The sequence below is a fragment of the Pectinophora gossypiella genome, chromosome Z, assembly GCF_024362695.1.
Source record: "Pectinophora gossypiella chromosome Z, ilPecGoss1.1, whole genome shotgun sequence".
NCBI classification, from domain to species: domain Eukaryota; kingdom Metazoa; phylum Arthropoda; class Insecta; order Lepidoptera; family Gelechiidae; genus Pectinophora; species Pectinophora gossypiella.
Window position 1 is genome coordinate 11,574,477 of NC_065433.1, and position 21,098 is coordinate 11,595,574.

At 36.6% G+C, this 21,098-nt stretch overlaps 2 protein-coding genes across 2 annotated transcripts in view; both read right to left on the reverse strand.

Moving 5' to 3' along the window:
* LOC126379820 (SCY1-like protein 2) overlaps positions 1 to 21,098 on the reverse strand; it is a 271,967-nt gene that overhangs the window by 233,687 nt on the left and 17,182 nt on the right. The gene's annotated exons all lie outside the window — the stretch shown is intronic.
* The window catches only part of LOC126379816 (calaxin-like), a 28,373-nt gene that overhangs the window by 6,475 nt on the left and 800 nt on the right, over positions 1 to 21,098 (reverse strand). The window contains exons 2-3 of the mRNA XM_050028737.1: positions 2,494 to 2,563; positions 23 to 203 (exon numbers count right to left, since the gene is read on the reverse strand). Of these exons, the coding sequence (XP_049884694.1) occupies positions 23 to 203; positions 2,494 to 2,563 (251 nt within the window). The remainder of the gene's footprint in view (positions 1 to 22; positions 204 to 2,493; positions 2,564 to 21,098) is intronic.

Sequence of the window (21,098 nt, forward strand, 5' to 3'; positions counted from 1 at the left end):
AAAGAATAACTCCAGGATGTACCGTAAAAGCGTACGTAATCCGTTCCTCTAGACCACCGCGCAAATAGAGGGACAGAGCTTTGGCGAAAGTTGCCATAGTAACGTAAGGTGAAGTGCCTCTGTCAAGGGCTACCATAACCCGTTCCATCATATAAGCATCCGTCATACCCAGACCTGTGTGAAGCACGTCTCTAAAATGGGCTCTGCAAGAAAAATAAAATTTTGACTCAGTACCATTTTAAAAATATTAGCTACAAAAGATGTTTTTATCGACTAACAAAAAATTATAGATATCGAACATATGTGCATTTTCTTCGGTGATTTGAAATTACGAAATCAAAAAGGGGTACGTATTTGAATATCTAAAATTGAAATACTTTATGTAAAAATACCTACGTTCAGAATCCCTAAAATCATTATACCTAATGGTTTATAATACCTTAGCTTATAACGCCGACTTATAAAATACCTAAGTTTAAAAAAACTAATGGACTAAATGTCTAATGTAATAAAATATCTACAGTTATAACACCAACGTTTAAAATACCCAGTGGTCAAAATACCTAAATGATGCATCACTCGTGAGCGTTTTTCTTAAATAGTAGTTCGGGCGCCGCGAGCAAAAAAGAGGGTGGACTTATTATCGTATAATTATCATCGGAGTTGTAATTTTTGTTGGTTATTATCGTACTTTAGTGTACTGTATTATTTCTGTACCTTTGTATTACTAAGTAGAAAATTACACTTTTATTTTTGATAACCATTATGTTGATTAAAATTTAATACTGTAATAGGTCGTGTTTCTTTTTGCTTATACCTTTTGATCTTCACATACTAACAGTATTTTGAATTTAGGTCAATAAACTTTGAGGTACATCAATTCAAGGGATTTTAAACGTAGATATTTCAAGTTTTAGCATTATGAACTTAGGTAGCATAATCCATTTGACATTTTAAACTTGCGGTATTTTGAATTTAATTAGAAAAACCATTAGGTATAATGCTTTTAGGGATTCTGAATGTAGGTATTTTTACGTAAAGTATTTCAATTTTAGATATTCAAATACGTACCCTCAAAAAGATATACGTTCATCTAGTATCCAGTTAAACTTGGACGACTTACGTAAAATGAAACAACAAAAAGTGGGCATTGCGATAAACAAAAATCTGGATAAAATGAGTTTAATTCTTGATTTATGGCACTAACTAAAACGCTTTAACAATTTGAAAGTTGATATATCAACAACGACTTAATCGGCATAGGTTCAGAAGAAAATACTATTTTTTAACAGACGAGTAGGTAAATTCAAATCCATTCAATCCAGTTAATCGTCAATTTTAAAGCTAGTCGTAGAAATACTCCTTACAAAATTGACTGTTTTGCTTTTGCTAAGTCACTACGCCACAGAACTGAGGAATGGCGTCATTCTAAGGTCACATGGGATTGTGGTGCGCCTGGAGAACCTATGAAAGTACGAGAATAAAGTGAAAAACCCTTCCGCCGTATTTCGAATTCAAAAACAATTTTCAAACACGGTACCTACTTATTAGTAATTTTGATGAATTTTCGGTTATTGCATGCAACAGAAATAGCGCCATCTATAAAACAGCACACGTAACCATCATATCCCCCATAGGGTACTATGGGGGATATGATACAACCTTAACATAGGGCAGGTGATTTAGCCGCGCAACAGGGAAGACATTATCATTACTTTTATCACACAACTGTACTTACAGAAAATACAGAGACTTGAACTCTACCAAAAGATAAGCCGTCGCATAAAGAAAATCGTTAAATATTTGCACTAGAAACACGTTCAAATTAAATTTAACACCAGCAGCAGATGTGACTCTACCTATAAAATTGCTTATAACTTAATGACTCAACTTGATAAAAAGAATATTGAAAGTGAAAGATGCTGTCAGTGCGCAATTAGCTCTAACGAAGAACAATTTGCCTAACAGCTAATGAGTACGGGACGACAAAAACAGAGTTCTGTGCTGATAAAAACACACATCTAGAAATTCTTAGAGGAAGATATCTGTAAGAAATTAATTCAAAGCGTCACTAAAAGCGGAATGACGACAAAATAATGGGTAGAACATATTATAACGAAAGAACACCAGAGCTCCAGTACCCATACACTGTTAACACTGACCAATCAACAATTCGCTTTAGGACGATTTTATATTTAAATTTTTCGTATGATATGCCTATTCTAAATAGATTTTGAAATGTATATAAGCCTTGTTTAGCAGTCATGAAGAACCGCAAATAGTTGTTAGTTTTTTTTTGTTTTATCTCAAAAACTAAACTATTGTAAAGTAGAATATGTAGAAAATGATTAGATGTTATTGAAAAAAAATTTCAATCACATCCACATTACATTTTTTTTAAATTTGGTCTATAGAATCCTATCGCACATTTAATGGTTATAAAATTACATTTAACTCAAAAAATAATCCTTAGAACAACGATAAATACCATACCTGGAAATCAAATCGGACGGAGCAGGCTTCTCGTCACGTTTCTGAATTTTGAAAAATATAACCATGATTTCTGTAAATATAAAAATGTATCTAAGATAGGTTCTGTATTGCTGGTGAAATTATTAATCTAGTTGCACTTTTTTCATCCAAAGCACATGATATATTTACAAAATAGGGAGAGGTATAATCATTCGTTCAGTTAAGAATAGATTCTAATATATAATATTCGCGAATTGGGAGCAGCCTGTCGCATTCGCGAAACAAGGACTCAGCGCGGCAAGCAAACTTTGCAAAATAAACTGTGTTCCAATGACGATTAACATACATAATATAAACTGCCTATATAAGTTTCACTACTGGGCACAGGCCTCCACTCAATCAACTGGAGGGGGTATGGAGCACACTCCACCACGTTGCTCCACTGCGGATTATGGAGATGTTTTTACGGCTACTAGCCGAGATCAACGGCTTAATGTGACCCCCAAAGCACGAACAAATTGAGCCTGTGCCCAACAGTGTATATAATACTAGCTTTTGCCCGCGACTTCGTCCGCGTGGCGTGTTGTAAAAGAGAGATCTTTGTGTGTGTGGGAGTGCATATCAAATTTCATGCATCTAACTTATGCAGTTTAGATTTCTACATACATTTTTTTTCCGCTAACTCCTATTTTTCAAAATACAGCCATAACTAAACTTTATATTTACTAAGGTATGCATGCATGCTAGATTGGAAACATTTCTCTTACGCGGTTTCGATTTTTTCATACAAATGTTTCTTCCCGCTAACTCCCGTTTCCGTGGGAATTTTGAAATATCCTGTTGCAACTAAGCTTTAATTTAACTAAGGTACCTGCATGCCAAATTTCAAGCGTCTAATTTAAGCGGTTTAGATTTTTCATACAAAGGATTTTCCCGCTAATTCCCGTTCCCGTGGGAATTCCTTTCTTAGTGCACCTCTACGGTACCTAAGCTACGTCCCTTCCAAATTTCAAGTGCCTACGTTTAGCCGTTTAGGCTGTGCGTTGATATGTCAGTCAGTCAGTTTCTCCTTTTATATATTTATATATTATTTTTTATTTTATTTTATTTGGGTAACTTACAGCGATAGTATACTTAAGCCATATATTAAGCCGTTTATGTTGTTGGTTTTGTATAACAATCACAAAAATAAATGACTTATTAGGAATTTATAACAGGAAGACGCATAGAAGGACATTGCACTCAAATACTATTATCCACTTCTTTTATTTTTGACTCGTTTCTTAAACTACGTACTTACTTCTGGATTCTTTCTGGAAATTTTCGACGGCTTTGGATTTTTTAACTAGACAATGCTTTTACAGTTGTATTTAATGATGGATCAATCTTCGACGAGTTCAAATTCGAAACCTAGCGTTCCAGATAAAGAGACGAGGGAACCGTTTGTCAAAACATCTTTATTTAAAGAAGTCCTAATATGGCATCTTACTAAAATATTCGCGAACTGCGAGCACCGCGGCAAACGAACTTTGCAAAGTACATCGTGTTCTAACGATCATTGATGACTACAAAGAAAACAAAGAGAACGTTTATATGCTGAAGAAGTACCTGACATAGCGGTTATCAAGTGTGAAGCCACGTAGTTCAAGAACTTATAACATTGTCACATGTATTTTATTTTACTACTTACTATTTTGCACCCTTTTTCTCCTACGAAAGGGCAAAACCTACATGGCGATTATTTTCGGAAGAAAAATACTATTTGCGACTGATACAGTTACTGTCGAGTAAGTTGGATAGTACTGTTGTACTAGATCGCCAATGAAGAAAATAACCCTTCATGGTCATCTGATCCCACATAAAAATCGTCCCGCAGGCTGAATGACCCCTTTCGATTTTTTGCGTGGGTGAGTCGTTCCACCTGTCTGGACAACTGAGCCCGCGGGTTCAATTGACCACTCTCTACCGCTAAAGGGTTTACTTAGCCCGCGGGTTCAGTCGACCACTCTCTACCACTAAAGGGTTTACTTAGCCCGCGGGTTCAGTTGACCACTCTCTACCGCTAAAGGGTTTACTTAGCCCGCGGGTTCAGTTGACCACTCTCTACCGCTAAAGGGTTTACTTAGCCCGCGGGTTCAGTCGACCACTCTCTACCGCTAAAGGGTTTACTTAGCCCGCGGGCTTAAGTTGAGAATACCCAAAAAGTACGAGAATTACGCGGTTTTTCGAGTGCTGTAAAGTTAGTACAGGTCTTTCGATGCTGCAAATTTAGATACAGTACTGGTAGTCATTTTAATAATACATTATTATGAATTCATAATTAGCCGTTAGTTTGCGGTTTTAGCGTTTGTGTTAGACATGACCGACCTATAGCCGATAAATCTAGAAATAGGTTGCATAACTCCTAGTTATTGACTCGCACTAATCTACGTATCGGTCTTGTAATGTCACTGTCTTTGATTTGTCATTGAAGGTTTCTTCGCTTTCAAGTTTCTTTGGGATTACACGGATATTTAAACAAAATGCAACCATACCCCTACAAACCGGGTGCAGCATCGTCCAGTTCGGATACCATAGAATTTGTATCCTCGCAACGCGGCGGTCGGGTAATGATGCGGTCAGGGTTCCGTTACCGTATTAAAAGGAAAAATAAAGACAATTCTATTTTGTGGAGATGTGTACAGGCTAAATGCTATGCAGTCGTGAAAATGAGTGAAGATGAGAGTCTTATTTAATGAGTCTTCCCATAACCACAACCCAGACTTTGCTGGGAATGAAATCAAAAAGCACATGGACAGCTTAGAGCAACAAGTCGTCAATGACTTAGAGACACCTATTTCTCATATAAATAACAATATTCAAGATGCAGGCTTAGACAAAGTCGAAAATTTTTAAATTTGAAAACGTAAAAAAAAAGTTATACAGGAAACGTTATGGAGCACTAGGTTTAAAAAATATTACATTTAAAAAAGCCGTCGATGTTGTAATACCAAAAAAGTTTTCGCATTTATTATTTGCCGACTACACTGAAAATAACACCCGAATATTGATATTTTCGTGTCATGAATTAAAAAAAAACTATCGGAAAATAAAGATTTTTAAATAGACGGCACTTTTAAATCTTGTCAACGAAATTTTTACCAATTAGTCACATTGCATGTAGATTTGGGAAGCGACCGAGAACAGGTCAAAGTGGTGCCACTATTGTACGCGTTGTTACCTGACAAGCGAAAAGATACTTATGAGACAATATTTCGACTAATCAAAAATGAAGCTCCTAATTGGAAACCGGCTCACATTAAAGTGGACTTTGAGAAAGCTTTGATATCGGCATTAATTAATTCTTGCCCGGGAACACAAATAGATGGATGTTTTTACCACTACACGCAAAGTTTGTGGAGGAAGGCAAAATAATTCGGTTTGAAAAAGACTAAATTGGGCAAAGTTCATATCAAGCGGTTGTCGGCTTTGGCCCATTTACCGTTTGAAGAATTATTAGATGCGTGGTTGTATGCTCTTGAGGTAGGACCGAAAACAAAAAATACAAAAGTTTTTAACAACTATTTTTTCAAGACGTGGATGAACCCAAAATCTATATATTTTGGCCGATGGACTTGCTATAAGCAACTAAACCGCACGAACAATGCCGTCGAAGGATGGCATGCTAAAATAAATAAACTGCTGAAACCAAAACCCAAAAGCAGTACTTCAAAAGATGATGAGAAAGGATGTTGACAATATAAGAACAAATGAGTGGTCTAAAAGAAATCCCGAAATCCCGAACTATTATTTCGGTTATTGTATCAGTCAATGATACAATAACCGAAATAATAATGAACTTGGAAAACCGAAAAATAAATCTAGAGTTGTGCGTTGAACAGTTAAGGATGTAGGTATTTGAGCCTTTCCTATTTTCTTTACTTATTTGATACACGTTGTAGGTGTACACAGTGAAACTAATTTAATTTACAAGAAGAGATATGTATATTTTTTTAATTTTAATAAATGTTTAATAACCTCGTACATACATTGTAATTGACCTTTAGGCAGTTTGCGTTTAGTGAACAGTGCCCAGTGGGCATTGTTCATATTTTTACAATTTTAACTATTATAAATCTGTGGGCCGAGTAGACCCTTTGGTTGAATGTAGTAGTCGTCTGAGCCCGCGGGCCGAGTAGACCCTTTGGTTGAATGTAGTAGTCGTCTGAGCCCGCGGGTTGAGTCAAGTCCACTCACCCACGCAAAAAATCGAAAGGGGTCATTCAGCCCGCGGGACGATTTTTATGTGGGATCAGATGACCATGAAGCCGAAAATAAAGGGAAAATTGGAGGACCCCGGAAAATTATCTGACGGCACTCCCGTGCCCCCGCCAAGACAAGGATCGTTTTCGACGTTATTTTGAGAAGCAATGGTTCCCAGAGTTGTCTCCATCGTTGTTCAGTTGCGCTGGTCAACGTCATCGCTCCACTAACGCACTAGAAGGTTGGCACCGACGAATTAATAGTGGACGAATATTACTTTTACTCATTTATATATTTTGTTACATACAAATTAGACCTGTGCCCAACAGTGTATATAAGATTATCGGAATGATGAAAGTCGGGAGCGAAAATTTCAAGCGCGAAGTTTGACTAGACAATATGCGTTTGTCGGATGTATAATAATACCATTGATTCACAAGCATGGGCAAGTACCATCCATACCGATTGGTGGAGAGCTTATGGTTATATGTCTGACTGAAATCATATCCATACGTAGAACCGTAACGATCCCGATTATCTACTTGTAGCTGACGATAGTACCTGTACTCAGCAAATAAGGTCATTGGAGGGTTGTAAAAAAGTTTCTCCACAAAGACAACAACTATTCGCACTGATCTTTTTCCAATTTAATAATAGAATATAATATGGCGCAGGAACATAAATCGTGACAAGAAGACCCATTTATAGAACAAATTAAATCAATAAAACAGTCATCTACTAATAAATAAATTAATCTTTGTTTATGTCTTATTTAGGAATTAAGATGTTTGAAATACTTAGGTATTCGCTAGCTACGACAGCCACTACCGCGAGCTATTCAAGCCTCTAACTCGCTTCCCGTTCCCAGGGAAATTTTTAACTTTGCATTCACTAAGGTACATAATGGTGCTAATTCCTGTAAATACCATCTAATTTTATTTTAAGTTATATCTGTCCTTTTCTTATCCGCCGAAAAGAAAAGGGACGGGTAATCGACAAGCATAAAATTTATGGAACACACGTCAATTTTAAGCACAAATCTAAACCAACCGTCTAAAAATTTTACGTCAGTCAATAACCCGACACATTAATTTACTCATTCTTCCTAAAATTAAGAGCTGTGAATCATCCGTCCCTTTCCTTTTCGACGGATACGAAAATGACGGATATAACCTAAAATAAAATTAGGCGGTGTCTGCAGGAATCGGGGCCATTATATGCATGTCAAATTTCAAGCTAACTTATGCAGTTTAGATTTTTTCACACAATTTTTTTACCCGCCAATTCCCATTTTTCAAAATACAGACATAACTAAAATTTATATTTACTAAGGTATGCATGCATGCTTTTATTCGTAGCATGCATGCTAGATTGAAAACATCTATCTTACGCGGTTTAGATTTTATCATACAAATATTTTTTCCCGCTAACTCCCGTTCCCGTGGGAATTTTGCAATATCCAGTTGCAACTAAGCTTTAAGTTAACTATGGTACCTGCATGCAAAATTTCAAGCGTCGAACTTAAGCGGTTTAGAATTTTGATACAAAAGGGTTTTCCCGCTAATTCCTGTTCCCGTGGGAATTTCGGGAATTCCTTTCTTAGTGCACCTCTACGGTACCTTAGCTACGTCCCTTCCTAATTTCAAGTGCCTACGTTTAGCCGTTTAGGCTGTGCGTTGATATGTCAGTCATTCAGTCAGTCAGTTTCTCCTTTTATATATTTAGATATTTCCGTCATACATGTTTTCTATGTAACTTTAACCATTAAGGCTGCTCACGCGACGGAAGCTTAAAAAATGGAGTAACTTCTCCCGTTTTCCCAAAATTTCCCTTCACTACTCTGCTCCTATTGATTGTAGCGTGATGAAAAGTATACTATAACCTGCCCAGGAGTATGAAGAATAAAAATTGTACCAAGTTTCATTAAAATCCGTCCAGTAGTTTTTGTTTCTATAAGGAACATACAGACAGACAGACAGACAAAAATTTTACTGATTGCATTTTTGGCATCAGTATCGATCACTAATCACCCCCTGATAGTTATTTTGAAAATATATTTAATGTACAGAATTGACTTCTCTACAGAATTATAAGTATAGATTTGGAACTGGCATATTATTTCATTTGTTTTTATTTTGATTTCTTCTTTTTCGAACGGGAACGTTTTCCCGCCTTTTTATAAAGGCGGTGACGTGGAATTATGTTCGGTTGCGGTAATCTGTGGTTAAGAGTTGTTGTTGAAAATATAACATTATTCAAATAGGTGCCAAATTCATAATCTGTCAAAACGATGTTCTGTCAACTATCATTAATTACACTAAATTAATAAAAAAATAAATTAACAGATATTGTGTTAATCACATTTGCGTAAAGAATATTTGGCTTTCCTTGATTGATAATAATATAGATAGTATAAATGTGCATTTATTAAATTTATGGAATGTGTAATTAATTTTGCCATACTAATTAAAGTGATATGTGATTGATGAACAAAAATTTGTCTTGCAAAAATACCACCACCATTTTGAAGATGCAGGTAGGTAATAAAAATGCTCACGTACTTTCTTGATGGAAGGAGTATGCATGCCCCGCACGCTGATCGAGTTCGATTCCCAGATACTATGTGTTACCTACTTATATACGTATACTTTGGGTTTTTTTATCAATTTACAGTTGTTCCTCAGTTTTTAATTGTTGTTTCTATCCAATTACAATTATGGTTCAGATTATATTTGCTTTAATTTATTGGTGTAAATGTAAATTTAATTCTCTTACAGACCATTTACCAACTCCAAAGGATAATGTTTATGCTATGATATCAAAAGACTTGATCAGAAAAATGTCTCCAAAAGCATTGTATGCCTCAATAAGACGAAATTATACTTTTTTTTTTCTTGACGGAACATGTACCTTTAGATACAAATGAGAACAGACAATCGTATAATGAATCAGAATGTAGTAGTTCTTCGGATACAGAGGATTCTGATTGTGATACGTCGTTAAAGCAATACGACTTTTTGACTGCCATAAATGGAAAGATATCGAACCACAATTTTTTTACACACAAAGAAATCAGTCGAACAAACCAAACTTAATTATTCACCAAGAAACTTAAATTACCTAAGCGCAAATGGACCTACATTCTTTCATTAGAAATATGGAAGCAGACAAAATTACCCTTCACGTGGTGCATGAAATCGCATTTCTGTTACAAAGACGGTGACGTGTTATGCATAGGATATTGTAATCGGTGTTAAGCTGATTTAAAAGTGTATATTACTCCTAAGTCCAACACAGATGTTTTTCTTGATGTCCACTGCACTATTAAATTTAAAAATAATAATATAGAACACAATTCAAAAGCAAAATTGCGAATGACAACATATCAACGAAGAGAAATTGCAGAAAGACTTCAAAATAAATCTGCTATTGTAGTAAGAAATGAATTAGCTAAAGAACTTTTACCCGTTCAAAATTCGAACAGTAGGATCTCACATGTCACCTCAATTCTATCAGCTGCCGAGCCTCCACATCGTCCAAAGCTAGAACAATTGCACCACATTAAGGATGAAAGCAAGAAAGAAAACGTGCTTCATAATAACCCTTTATTAAGTTTGAGCAAAATGACAACAATGCCACCTTTTTCTACTTTCATTCACCAAATTTCGGCTCGACCATTATACTATATATAGCTACAAACCCACTGACTGACTGACTCACTCACTCACTGACTCACTGACAGGGTTGTTCTCCCAGAAGGAGCATCGGGGGGTCAAAATGATGTATGGCGGATGTGATCCAAATCTTCCGGTGAGTATGGGAAAACTTCCAGATCTTGGAAAACTGCTCCGCATCAGGGAGACACCATACAGTGTGGCGCAACTATTACACCTGGAACGATTCTTTTTTTACAAAACCTTCTTAAATCTTGGTCAAATTTTATCGTCGGTGAAAAAAAATCAAAATGGCGGAAAAACAAGATGGCCGCCATACAAAATTTTGTTTTTTCAAAAAATGCTTTTAGGGTTAAAACTGTGTATGGGAATGTAATCGGAGTGTCTTGTCGAGTAAGGAAAATGTTCTCAATCTTCGAAAACTGCTCCGCATCAGGGAGACAACCTACGGCCTGGCAAAACTATAGCACCTAGAACTTTTTGGTTTTCACGAGACATATTTAAACCTTGGTCAAATTTTATCGCCGGTGAAAAAAAATCAAAATGGCGGAAAATCAAGATGGCTGCCATACAAATTTTTCGTTTTTCCTGAAAATGCCTCGGGGATAAAAATTATGTATAGGAATGTGATCGGAAAGTTTTGTCGAGTATGAAATACGTCTGGATTTTCGATAGCTGCTCCGCATCAGGGAGACACCCTACGGCCTGGCGAAACTATAGCACCTGGAACTTTTTTATTTCCACGAAACCTATTTAAATCTTGGTCAAATTTTATCGCCGGTGAAAAAAAACAAAATGGCGGGAAAACAAGATGGCCGCCATACAAATTTTTTTTCCTAGAAAATTCCTCAAGGTCAAAAAATATGTATAGGGGTGTGATCGGAACGTCATCTTGGAAAACTGCTCCGCATCAGGGAGACACCCCACGGCCTCGCAAAACTATAGCACCTAGAACTTTTTTGATTTCACGAGACCTATTTAAGTCTTGGTCAAATTCTATAAAAACAATATGGCCGCCGTACAAAGCTTCAAACTAATACAGGACACGCGAGCAGCTTGCTGCGAGCGAACCACGCGACATCTAGTTTTATTTATATTACTGGTCGCCACAACAAATTGAATATTATAAAAAATGTTTAAAAAGTCAAACGCATATGTTGGCAATTTCAAAAAAGGAACGTCACGTCACTTTTTAAGAGAAAAACGTTTTGGCGGGTGTTCCGTCTGCGACTTCGAGGAAAGAAAAACAAGTGAAGACGATTATTGTCGAGAGAAGCGAAAACTGAAAGACTTTTTGTTGTATTCTTTTGTATTAATATTTCTTATTATAATTTGTAGTAATAATATTTGGTTTCCGTAATAAGAGTGATATTTGAGCTACTTACTTAACATTTACTGATTAAAACTGGGTATGTTACTAATATTTACGTTTTATTGTAGAGTTAGCTAACATCAGAAGTGTTTCGGATCCATTGCCGTAATGGACGAGCGAAAGTCCAGATCGAAGCGGAGGCCTTCCCGTTCACGCTCTAAGTAGGGGGCTGAGCAGGTCAAGGACGCCGCTACCTTTGCCGCGAAGAAAATCGCCGGTAGCGGGAAGCACCAGGTATGGTGATGTGTTTACCATCGATTGCAGATCACGATCGAAACGAAAGCGCGTTCACCTGCTAGGTATGAACTCATTAAGAAGAGGAAGTTGAAGAGCAGCCGAAAATAGAAACGTGAACCAGTGAGTACGTCTACGAGTACGGTTACTTTACATAATTGGTGATTTGGTACTTGTAATAATTATAAATCAATCAAATGACGGCCGGAGTAAAACTTGTTGCCTACATATAAGGGCCCTTATAAGGGTATACAAGTCCTGGGCCATGACACATACTTGTGAACGTCCAGACAAACGCTACACAGGAACAGTTGTCGTGGAAAACATGACGCCCTGGTTTTGGTTAGACAACTGGAGTCAATTGTAAGCTCATGTTGGCAATAATAATTATAGGTGATTGTTTACTAATAATATTTATTTATTTTATTATTCATCTATATATTTATATGTACCTTAACGCACGCACACGCACCTCTCTCTCTCTCTCTCGCTATCTCACACACACAAACACACGCGCGCACACACACACACACAAACACGCGCGCGCACACACACACACACACACACACACACACACACACACACACACACACATACACATGTTTGCAATCCACACTCATGTTTACCAAACTCGAGATTGGTACAGGTTTACCTAAGCCTAAAGGTAAATTGCCTAAACCAATCAATCAGTATGTTGCCTAAGTCTAAAGGAACAAAACTGATCTGGTAGTGCATGAGTTAACACTCACACACACACACACACACACACACACACTCATGTTTACCAAACTGGAGATTGGTACAGGGTTACCTAAGTCTAAAGGTAAATTGCCTAAACCAATCAATCGGGATGTTGCCTAAGTCTAAAGGAACAAGACTGATTTGGTAGTGCATGAGTTAACACTCACACACACACACACACACACACACTCATGTTTACCAAACTGGAGATTGGTACAGGGTTACCTAAGTCTAAAGGTAAATTGCCTAAACCAATCAATCGGGATGTTGCCTAAGTCTAAAGGAACAAAACTGATTTGGTAGTGCATGAGTTAACACTCACACACACACACACACACACACACACACTCATGTTTACCAAACTGGAGATTGGTACAGGGTTACCTAAGTCTAAAGGTAAATTGCCTAAACCAATCAATCGGGATGTTGCCTAAGTCTAAAGGAACAAGACTGATTTGGTAGTGCATGAGTTAACATTCACACGTACACCAACATTCCAGTCATGTTTACCAAACTGGAGAATGGTACAGGGTTACCTAAGCCTAAAGGTAAATTGCCTAAACCAATCAATCAGTATGTTGCCTAAGACTAAAGGAACAAGACTGATTTGGTATTGCATGAGTAGAGAATTGTAAATATCACACTCACACTCACACAAACACCAACACTCCACTCATGGTTACCAAACAAAAATTGGTACGGGTTTACCTAAGCCTAAAGGTAAATTTCCAAAACCAATCAATCAGTTTGTTGCCTAAGTCTAAAGGAACAAGACTGATTTGGTATTGCATGAGTAGAGAATTGTATATATCACACTCACACTCACACAAACACCAACACTCCACTCATGGTTACCAAACAAAAAATAATTGGTACGGGTTTACCTAAGTCTAAAGGTAAATTGCCTAAACCAATCATTCAGAATGTTACCTATGCCAAAAGGAACAGAAAGGAGTGAAGAAAATGTAAAGACGCTTAAAACTACAGGGACGTAGATCAGATAGAATCTTAAATATGATCGGAAAATTATGTCACGATTGGCCGAACGGAATGATAATTAATTAATCTTTGAATGATTTTATGTTACAGTTATTTGAGCAGCGCCTGAGGGCATGCGCTTTGCAGAATGGCCGTGTTGGCAATTTCAAAAAAGGAACGTCACGTCACTTTTTAAGAGAAAAACGTTTTGGCGGGTGTTCCGTCTGCGACTTCGAGGAAAGAAAAACAAGTGAAGACGATTATTGTCGAGAGAAGCGAAAACTGAAAGACTTTTTGTTGTATTCTTTTGTATTAATATTTCTTATTATAATTTGTAGTAATAATATTTGGTTTCCGTAATAAGAGTGATATTTGAGCTACTTACTTAACATTTACTGATTAAAACTGGGTATGTTACTAATATTTACGTTTTATTGTAGAGTTTGCTAACACATATTTGCGTCAGTATAGATGCAACCGGCTCAATATGCAAAAATATTGATAGAAGTGACAAAAGTGATGATATTTATTTAGGACCAAGTAATTCTAAACACATATTATTATATGTTGCAGTTGCTTATACGCAGAATGGTGCTAGTGTACCACTGTCGCAGATGTTATCTGAGTCGCAAACAGCTGACACTATATCTCAGTGGCTATCGCGATGGAAAGACTCAATGGCTTCGCCAAATGAAGCCATTATAGACGATTCTGCGGCACTTATTAGCGCCACAGTAAAAGCATTCACAGGTTTCAACTCCACCAAATCGTATATAGACAACTGTTTCAAACAATGTCAAGATTACGAAACCATAAAGTTGATTGCACCCTTTAGGTAGTTAACGACCATTTCCTTATTTGTCATTTTCTAGATTTGACTATTTCCGGATTTGACAACATTTTGCTGTGACCAGGTGGTAAGAGGCCCATTTCCTGTTATGACCACTTTTTTATCCGTCCACTCTTAGTACAGTTGACATGGTAGTAGTATCACTGTATAAAAATGATATATGCACTTAAAACATAACAGAAACCATCTGTAATGTGTCAAAAAGTCGTTTATATGACTTACTAAACGGATATAAGAATTTTCCAGAGGAGCCTATTGTGATCCCTAATATCACTAATCTTACCATTGGTGGCATCCATCACAGACACATATTTATTGAAACTAACAACACTAGTTCTGCAACAGGTTACGTACCAATAGCTTGGCTTACCAAATTCATTGACAGACAAAATCTTTTGTTAACACTGATTGACGTCAATGGTCATCGAATTAATTCACTATATTTGCCTGAAATGTGTAATGTTGTAGTACGAATTTTGTCCAGATTACCATTATTTTCAAATGTTATGTGCCCTATATTTCATAACACAAACTACTCTCCAAGTAGCAGCAATGTAGAAAGTAATTTTAAGACCTTGAAAACCCTGGTACTAAACAATGAAAGATATCTGAGAGTTGATAATTTCTTAGTGAAACATCATGATTATTTACAAGGAGTAATAAAAATGGCCATAAATAATCAAAAAGTAGATTTTTTATATAGCGACCGGGTAAAACGACGGCCTAAAAGGAATATAAAAAAGAATACAGATGATTTTCTCGAAGAGTCAGTTTTTTCAGACAACCTCTTAAAATCCACCGAAATTACTGAAAATTGGAGAGGTTTAACAAAAAAGCGAAAACTGGAGTCAAAAGATGGTAATTCAACAAAAAGAACTAAGATATCTGTCTTACAAAATGGTGGTTTGAGCCAAAATATTCAAATAGTAAACACTTGCGCTTTTGACTCAGTTGCATAATGTTTTGCCGTAGCATATTCCGAATCAGTGTTTGTCAGGAATTCTGTTGAAAATAATAAAGACAATTTTTCGAAATTAATTCAATCTATGGTCAAAAGCGTTAATATGTTTGACGTTTACGGCAATAGGTCACTTGTTCTAGAAACGAGTTTTCCAATTAATGACAACTTAATGGACTGTCAATGTAATGTTACATTTATTTACGAAAAAATTCTTATTGACACTTTTCCTAGTGCAAAATTTCAGAGTAAGTTGCAGTAACAAAACTATTGAGCGCAAAATTGCTATTTTACCACTTGATTTAAACATCATAAAAATGAAAGGTATTGCTTTTCTGAATGAATCTGCACTGAACGGAATAACTGAAAAAGGTACAGCCTGTCGTCGGAATGATTGTGAAGGCACGCGAAATAACTCGTACGAGTTATTAGATATTATAACTTTCGAAATTATAGGTATACGCAAAATTTCATTAACAGATGTACCCATCACTTTATTATTGAAAAACAAAACATATCGATTACTTTCGGTGATTGAGTATTGTCCCGCCGCTGCTGCTGTCCCTGGCGGAATGGGACACTACAAATCACACTGTTTAAGAAAAGGTTCTTGACATTGTTATGATGACATAGTCGGTAAAGCAACAAATAGTATACAATTTTGCCCTATGTTGTAATGTATATAAATAAATAATTTGGAAATATTTTAGTACTTAATTATAAAAAAAATTGAACTAGGTAGGTATTGATATTTTATTTAACATATCCAATTTATTCATTCTCTGTCAATCGTCACTTCTGCATGCAGTTATATATTTTTTAAATAAAATGGGTTCAATGACACTTACATCACCCATAGAATTACATCTGTAGTATGTGTTATTATTATTATATTATTATTATAATATACAGGGTGGCCCAGAAGTTCAGGTTCAAAATGAAAAATTAGAAAGAGGAGCTCAACCGCTGGACCACAGAGGTTGTCGAATAATTAATCCAATCAAAAACATAAATGTAAAATGACAGCCAAGTTCAATACAATGATAAATGCTTTGGTTGTTGACTTCAACGACAAAAGAAGTGAGATTTAAATGGGTGCCAAGTTCAATGGTCAGTCCTGAATTTATTTATAAGTAACAGTATAACATAAAATATCTTCTTATAACATAAGATAATGTATTGTAGCCTAAGGTCTGTCTTGGCTAGTTTTGATATATGAATTATAGCCTTCGCAAGTTCTAAAACTACAAGTATTTGTCGGTTCTTATTTTATAATTCCGAAAATTCGGATTGTTGGTAGAAACTAACGATCGAACATAATAATTCTTTGGTAGGTTTATAAAAACTAGCCAAGACAGAGCTTAGGCTACAATACATTATCTTATGTTATAAGAATATATTTTATGTTATACTGTTACTTATAAATAAATTCAGGACTGACCATTGAACTTGGCACCCATTTAGATCTCACTTCTTTTGTCGTTGAAGTCAACAACCAAAGCATTTATCATTGTATTGAACTTGGCTGTCATTTTACATTTATGTTTTTGATTGGATATCATTACTTTTTTTAGGTATTATTTTATCATTATTTATGAGTAGATAATGATTTTACACTATTGATTTGATGTGCGCTAAATATAAAAATAATAATTAATCCCAGTTAATAATATGTAAACCGAGTATAAGTACCTACTCTCAATTGTAAATAAGTAAGTAGGTATACCTAGATACTTACCTACCTACTAAAACGGATATGCCTAAGCTAGGCAACAGTCGGCCGACGATATTCAGTTTTTAAGCTACCGTTGAAGAGAGCTGTCGCATAATGAAAGTTACTCGTAGTAAAATATTGTCCAGAAATATTATAATTGCTCTCATACAACGGAGGAGAAAAATCAAGAAGAGAGTCCGAGAGTATTGGGTGCATCCCATCTACAGTGATAGATTATTAAATGGAAAATTTTACACGATGCATTCAAAATTACTAGAAAGTGCCATAATAAAAAGAATGCACGACCTTCCGGCTCCAAAACTCGGAGCGAAGTGAACCATCGGCCGACTAAACAATCGGTCGGTGTGCGCGCTTGCAAGAAGCTCCATACTGATATAGCAGTCGGCCGATAGTTTGCTGATAGTTCAGTTTGAACGCAGTTGAGTATCCCATCAAACTTATTTATCGGCCGATACCAAATCGTTGTAGTATGCAGACTTGCATACATCTTCATACTGATTATAAGCCCGACCAAACTATCGGCCGATAGAAAGTCTGTGGTTTGCGAGGGCTCTTAAATTTACTAAGAAGAGCGGTACCTACCTATATATACATACATACCAATAGCAAAAAAATTATAATAGGTGCATATTTGTTGCCTTTAACGTAAAAAATTGATGGTAGGTTAACTTCTACTATTTGAGTTACATTCTTCCATTATGAAATAAGTTGGGTACCTACTGAAGAAATAGATTATAGATTTGGTATGACTTTGTTCAATATACTAATTATTAGGGAGCGGGAAAATAAAATGCGTCCTTCGTCGTTACTCCATTTTGTATCTCTATTTATTTGGCGTTGGTTAACAGCGCCATCTGTTGGTTCTTTTGGTTACTACTTTACAATTTCCTATCATAAAATATATGGACGCAGCCAGCTAGCCACTAAATTGTTACAATAGGTTTGCGCTAGATGGCGCTTGTCTGTGTCTATTTTGTTTTGTAAAACAATTTAGAATAAACTATTAAGCATAAGTAGTAGCACGGAAAGTTCACTCACAATTGCATTTTTATTCCTCGCGTTTCGGCGGCAACAAAATCACTATTTATTGACAAATAATGCGCAACCATTCATCCATATAGGTAATTCAGGTAGATTATCCGATTGCCCTTTTTCGAATCCTTTATCCATTTTATTAATCGAATAATATTTACTATTATTAGGACGAAAACAACAAAATACTGCGCAAGCTACTACTATAACTGCTGCCGACTTAATACCTACTATGCGGGCCGCGGCCCGCGCGGCGCGTTGTGACGTCACAAGCGGTCACGTGACTGTTAGCGGGACTCGGTATTTTTCGAAACTTTGAGTGCCTATAAAATCAAAATTTCTAAGTATTATTGACTACAACAAAAACCAGTGTATTTGTATACGTACAGACTTTACTGAGACATCATTTCAAGCGATTTGGCATACTTAGTAACATTCTTCATTAGGTATTTTAGTTAAGCGTTCATAATAGAATCTAAATATTTAAAAATTGTCAAGTTTTATATTTTTTCCTTTGTATTCATCTAACTACCTATCTGCATGCCAAATTTTAACTCTCTAGGTCATCTGGAACTGGGTTAGAATTTTGATCTATAGGTCAGTCAGTCAATGATAAAAATGAGGATTTTTGGACATTAATATCTAAATAACCGTTTGAGATAAGCTTATGAAATTTAGAACACATATGTATCTCGTAGGGAGGAGCTCGGTGGCGCAGCGGTAAACGTGCTCGGTCTGCGATTGTTGAAGTTAAGCAACTTTCGCAAAGGTCGGTCATAGGATGGGTGACCACAAAAAAAAAAGTTTTCATCTCGAGCTCCTCCGTGCTTCGGAAGGCACGTAAAGCCGTTGGTCCCGGCTGCATTAGCAGTCGTTAATAACCACCAATCCGCAGTGGGCCTGCGTGGTGGTTTAAGGCCCGATCTCCCTATCCATCCATAGGGAAGGCCCGTGCCCCAGCAGTGGGGACGTTAATGGGCTGGTGATGTGATGTATCTCGTTAGTCTCAATATATAAGCCAAATTTGATACGTTTATGTGAAATAGTTTTTGATTTATGGGGGGGTCAAAAGTGGCTCCAAATGGTTCGTGTAATATTACACACGGTGCGGCTCGCCAGTTCTGTTCCTTGAACTTGGCTTGACACGCGACCGCGTGTCTAGATTATAAATTACAAAAACAATCACAGTACGGAGCACTCATTGATCAATCGCTTGTCTGTTTTTCTGTTGATGACGTCATAGCTGTCACTTTGACAGATATATTGGAGGCACCTATTACAAAAGAATGTCATTGGGAGAAAAAGTCCGCTGACTGGAGGTTTCATTGCAGCTTGATTGTAGCTGAAGTAAGGACGTCAGAAGTATTTTTTTTGTTTTGTTGAACAGAATAAATACAGATCTAAGAGTTAATATCAATTTTTAGTTCATCAGACTTAACTTTGGAAAATATCCCGCTGACTGGAGGTTTCATTGCAGCTTGATTGAGCTGAAGTAAGGACGTCAGAAGTATTTTTTTTTGTTTTGTTGAACAGAATAAATACAGATCTAAAAGTTAATATCAATTTTTAGTTCATCAGACTTAACTTTGGAAAATATCACGCTGACTGGAGGTTTCATTGCAGCTTGATTGTAGCTGAAGTAAGGACGTCAGAAGTAGTTTTTTGTTTTGTTGAACAGAATAAATACAGATCTAAAAGTTAATACCAATTTATACTTCATCAGACTTAACTTTGGGAAGTATCAAAAAAGTAGAAACCTCTCCAAAAAAAATCAAAACAAATTTGAAACTGTGCAATCTGGAAACCATATAATCCCACGACGAATGTATAAAGCTACTACACTTCTCATCAAAAAAATCGAAACACCTTGCAAGTTTACGTTTTGTCAGGATTATCAGAAAAATGTGTACATTTAGGAATAAATGTTAAATGTCGTTTAATAGTGAGTAATATGAGCTTATCAAATCTTAATGTTAATGTTCTAAATTTAAATGAATTTTTCATAGGTTTCGTATTTTGTTAAATGAGTCATTTTTATTCCGTATGGAGTATAAAGGAAATGGATAAAACAACACACGTAAATGAAAAAAAAAGCTAAAAAACGTTTATTTAATAACTTGTATTCCCTCCCCGAGCTCTAATTACTGCTTCCATACGGTTCTTCATCGATCGGATGAGAGTCACGATCACATGCTGTGGTATATTGTCCCATTCCTCTTGGATTGCATCTTGCAGCTGGCTAAGTGTTTCTGGGGCAGGATCTCTTGCTCGAATTCGTCTCTTTAATTCATCCCACAGATGTTCAATGGGATTCATGTCCGGGCTTCTTGCTGGCCATTCCATAATAGAGATATCGACTTCGTTAAGATAATCTCGTACGACGTCCGCGGTGTGAGCCCTAGCATTGTCGTGCATGAATATGAAGCCGTTGCCAATAAAATGTGCATAGGGCATCACATGAGGCTCGAGACACTCTTCGACGTACCGATGACAGTTTAGTGCAGGCAGACGTGGCCCAGACACGAAAGCAAGCTTTGTCTTACCGTCGGCGCTGATTCCTCCCCAAACCGTCCACGAACCGCCACCATAGCTGACCTTTTCTTCAATGCAGCATTGTGCATAGCGTTCTCCGTCTCTTCTGTAGACCTTGTTCCTTCCGTCGTTACCATACAGCATAATTTTACACTCATCAGAAAAGAGAACTTTGCTCCACTGTAGGTATGACCAATTTAGGTGCTCAAGTTAAGGCGCGCTCTTCGATGGTCTGCAGTTAATTTCGGCCCATTTGCTGGCTTATGCGGTACCAGTCC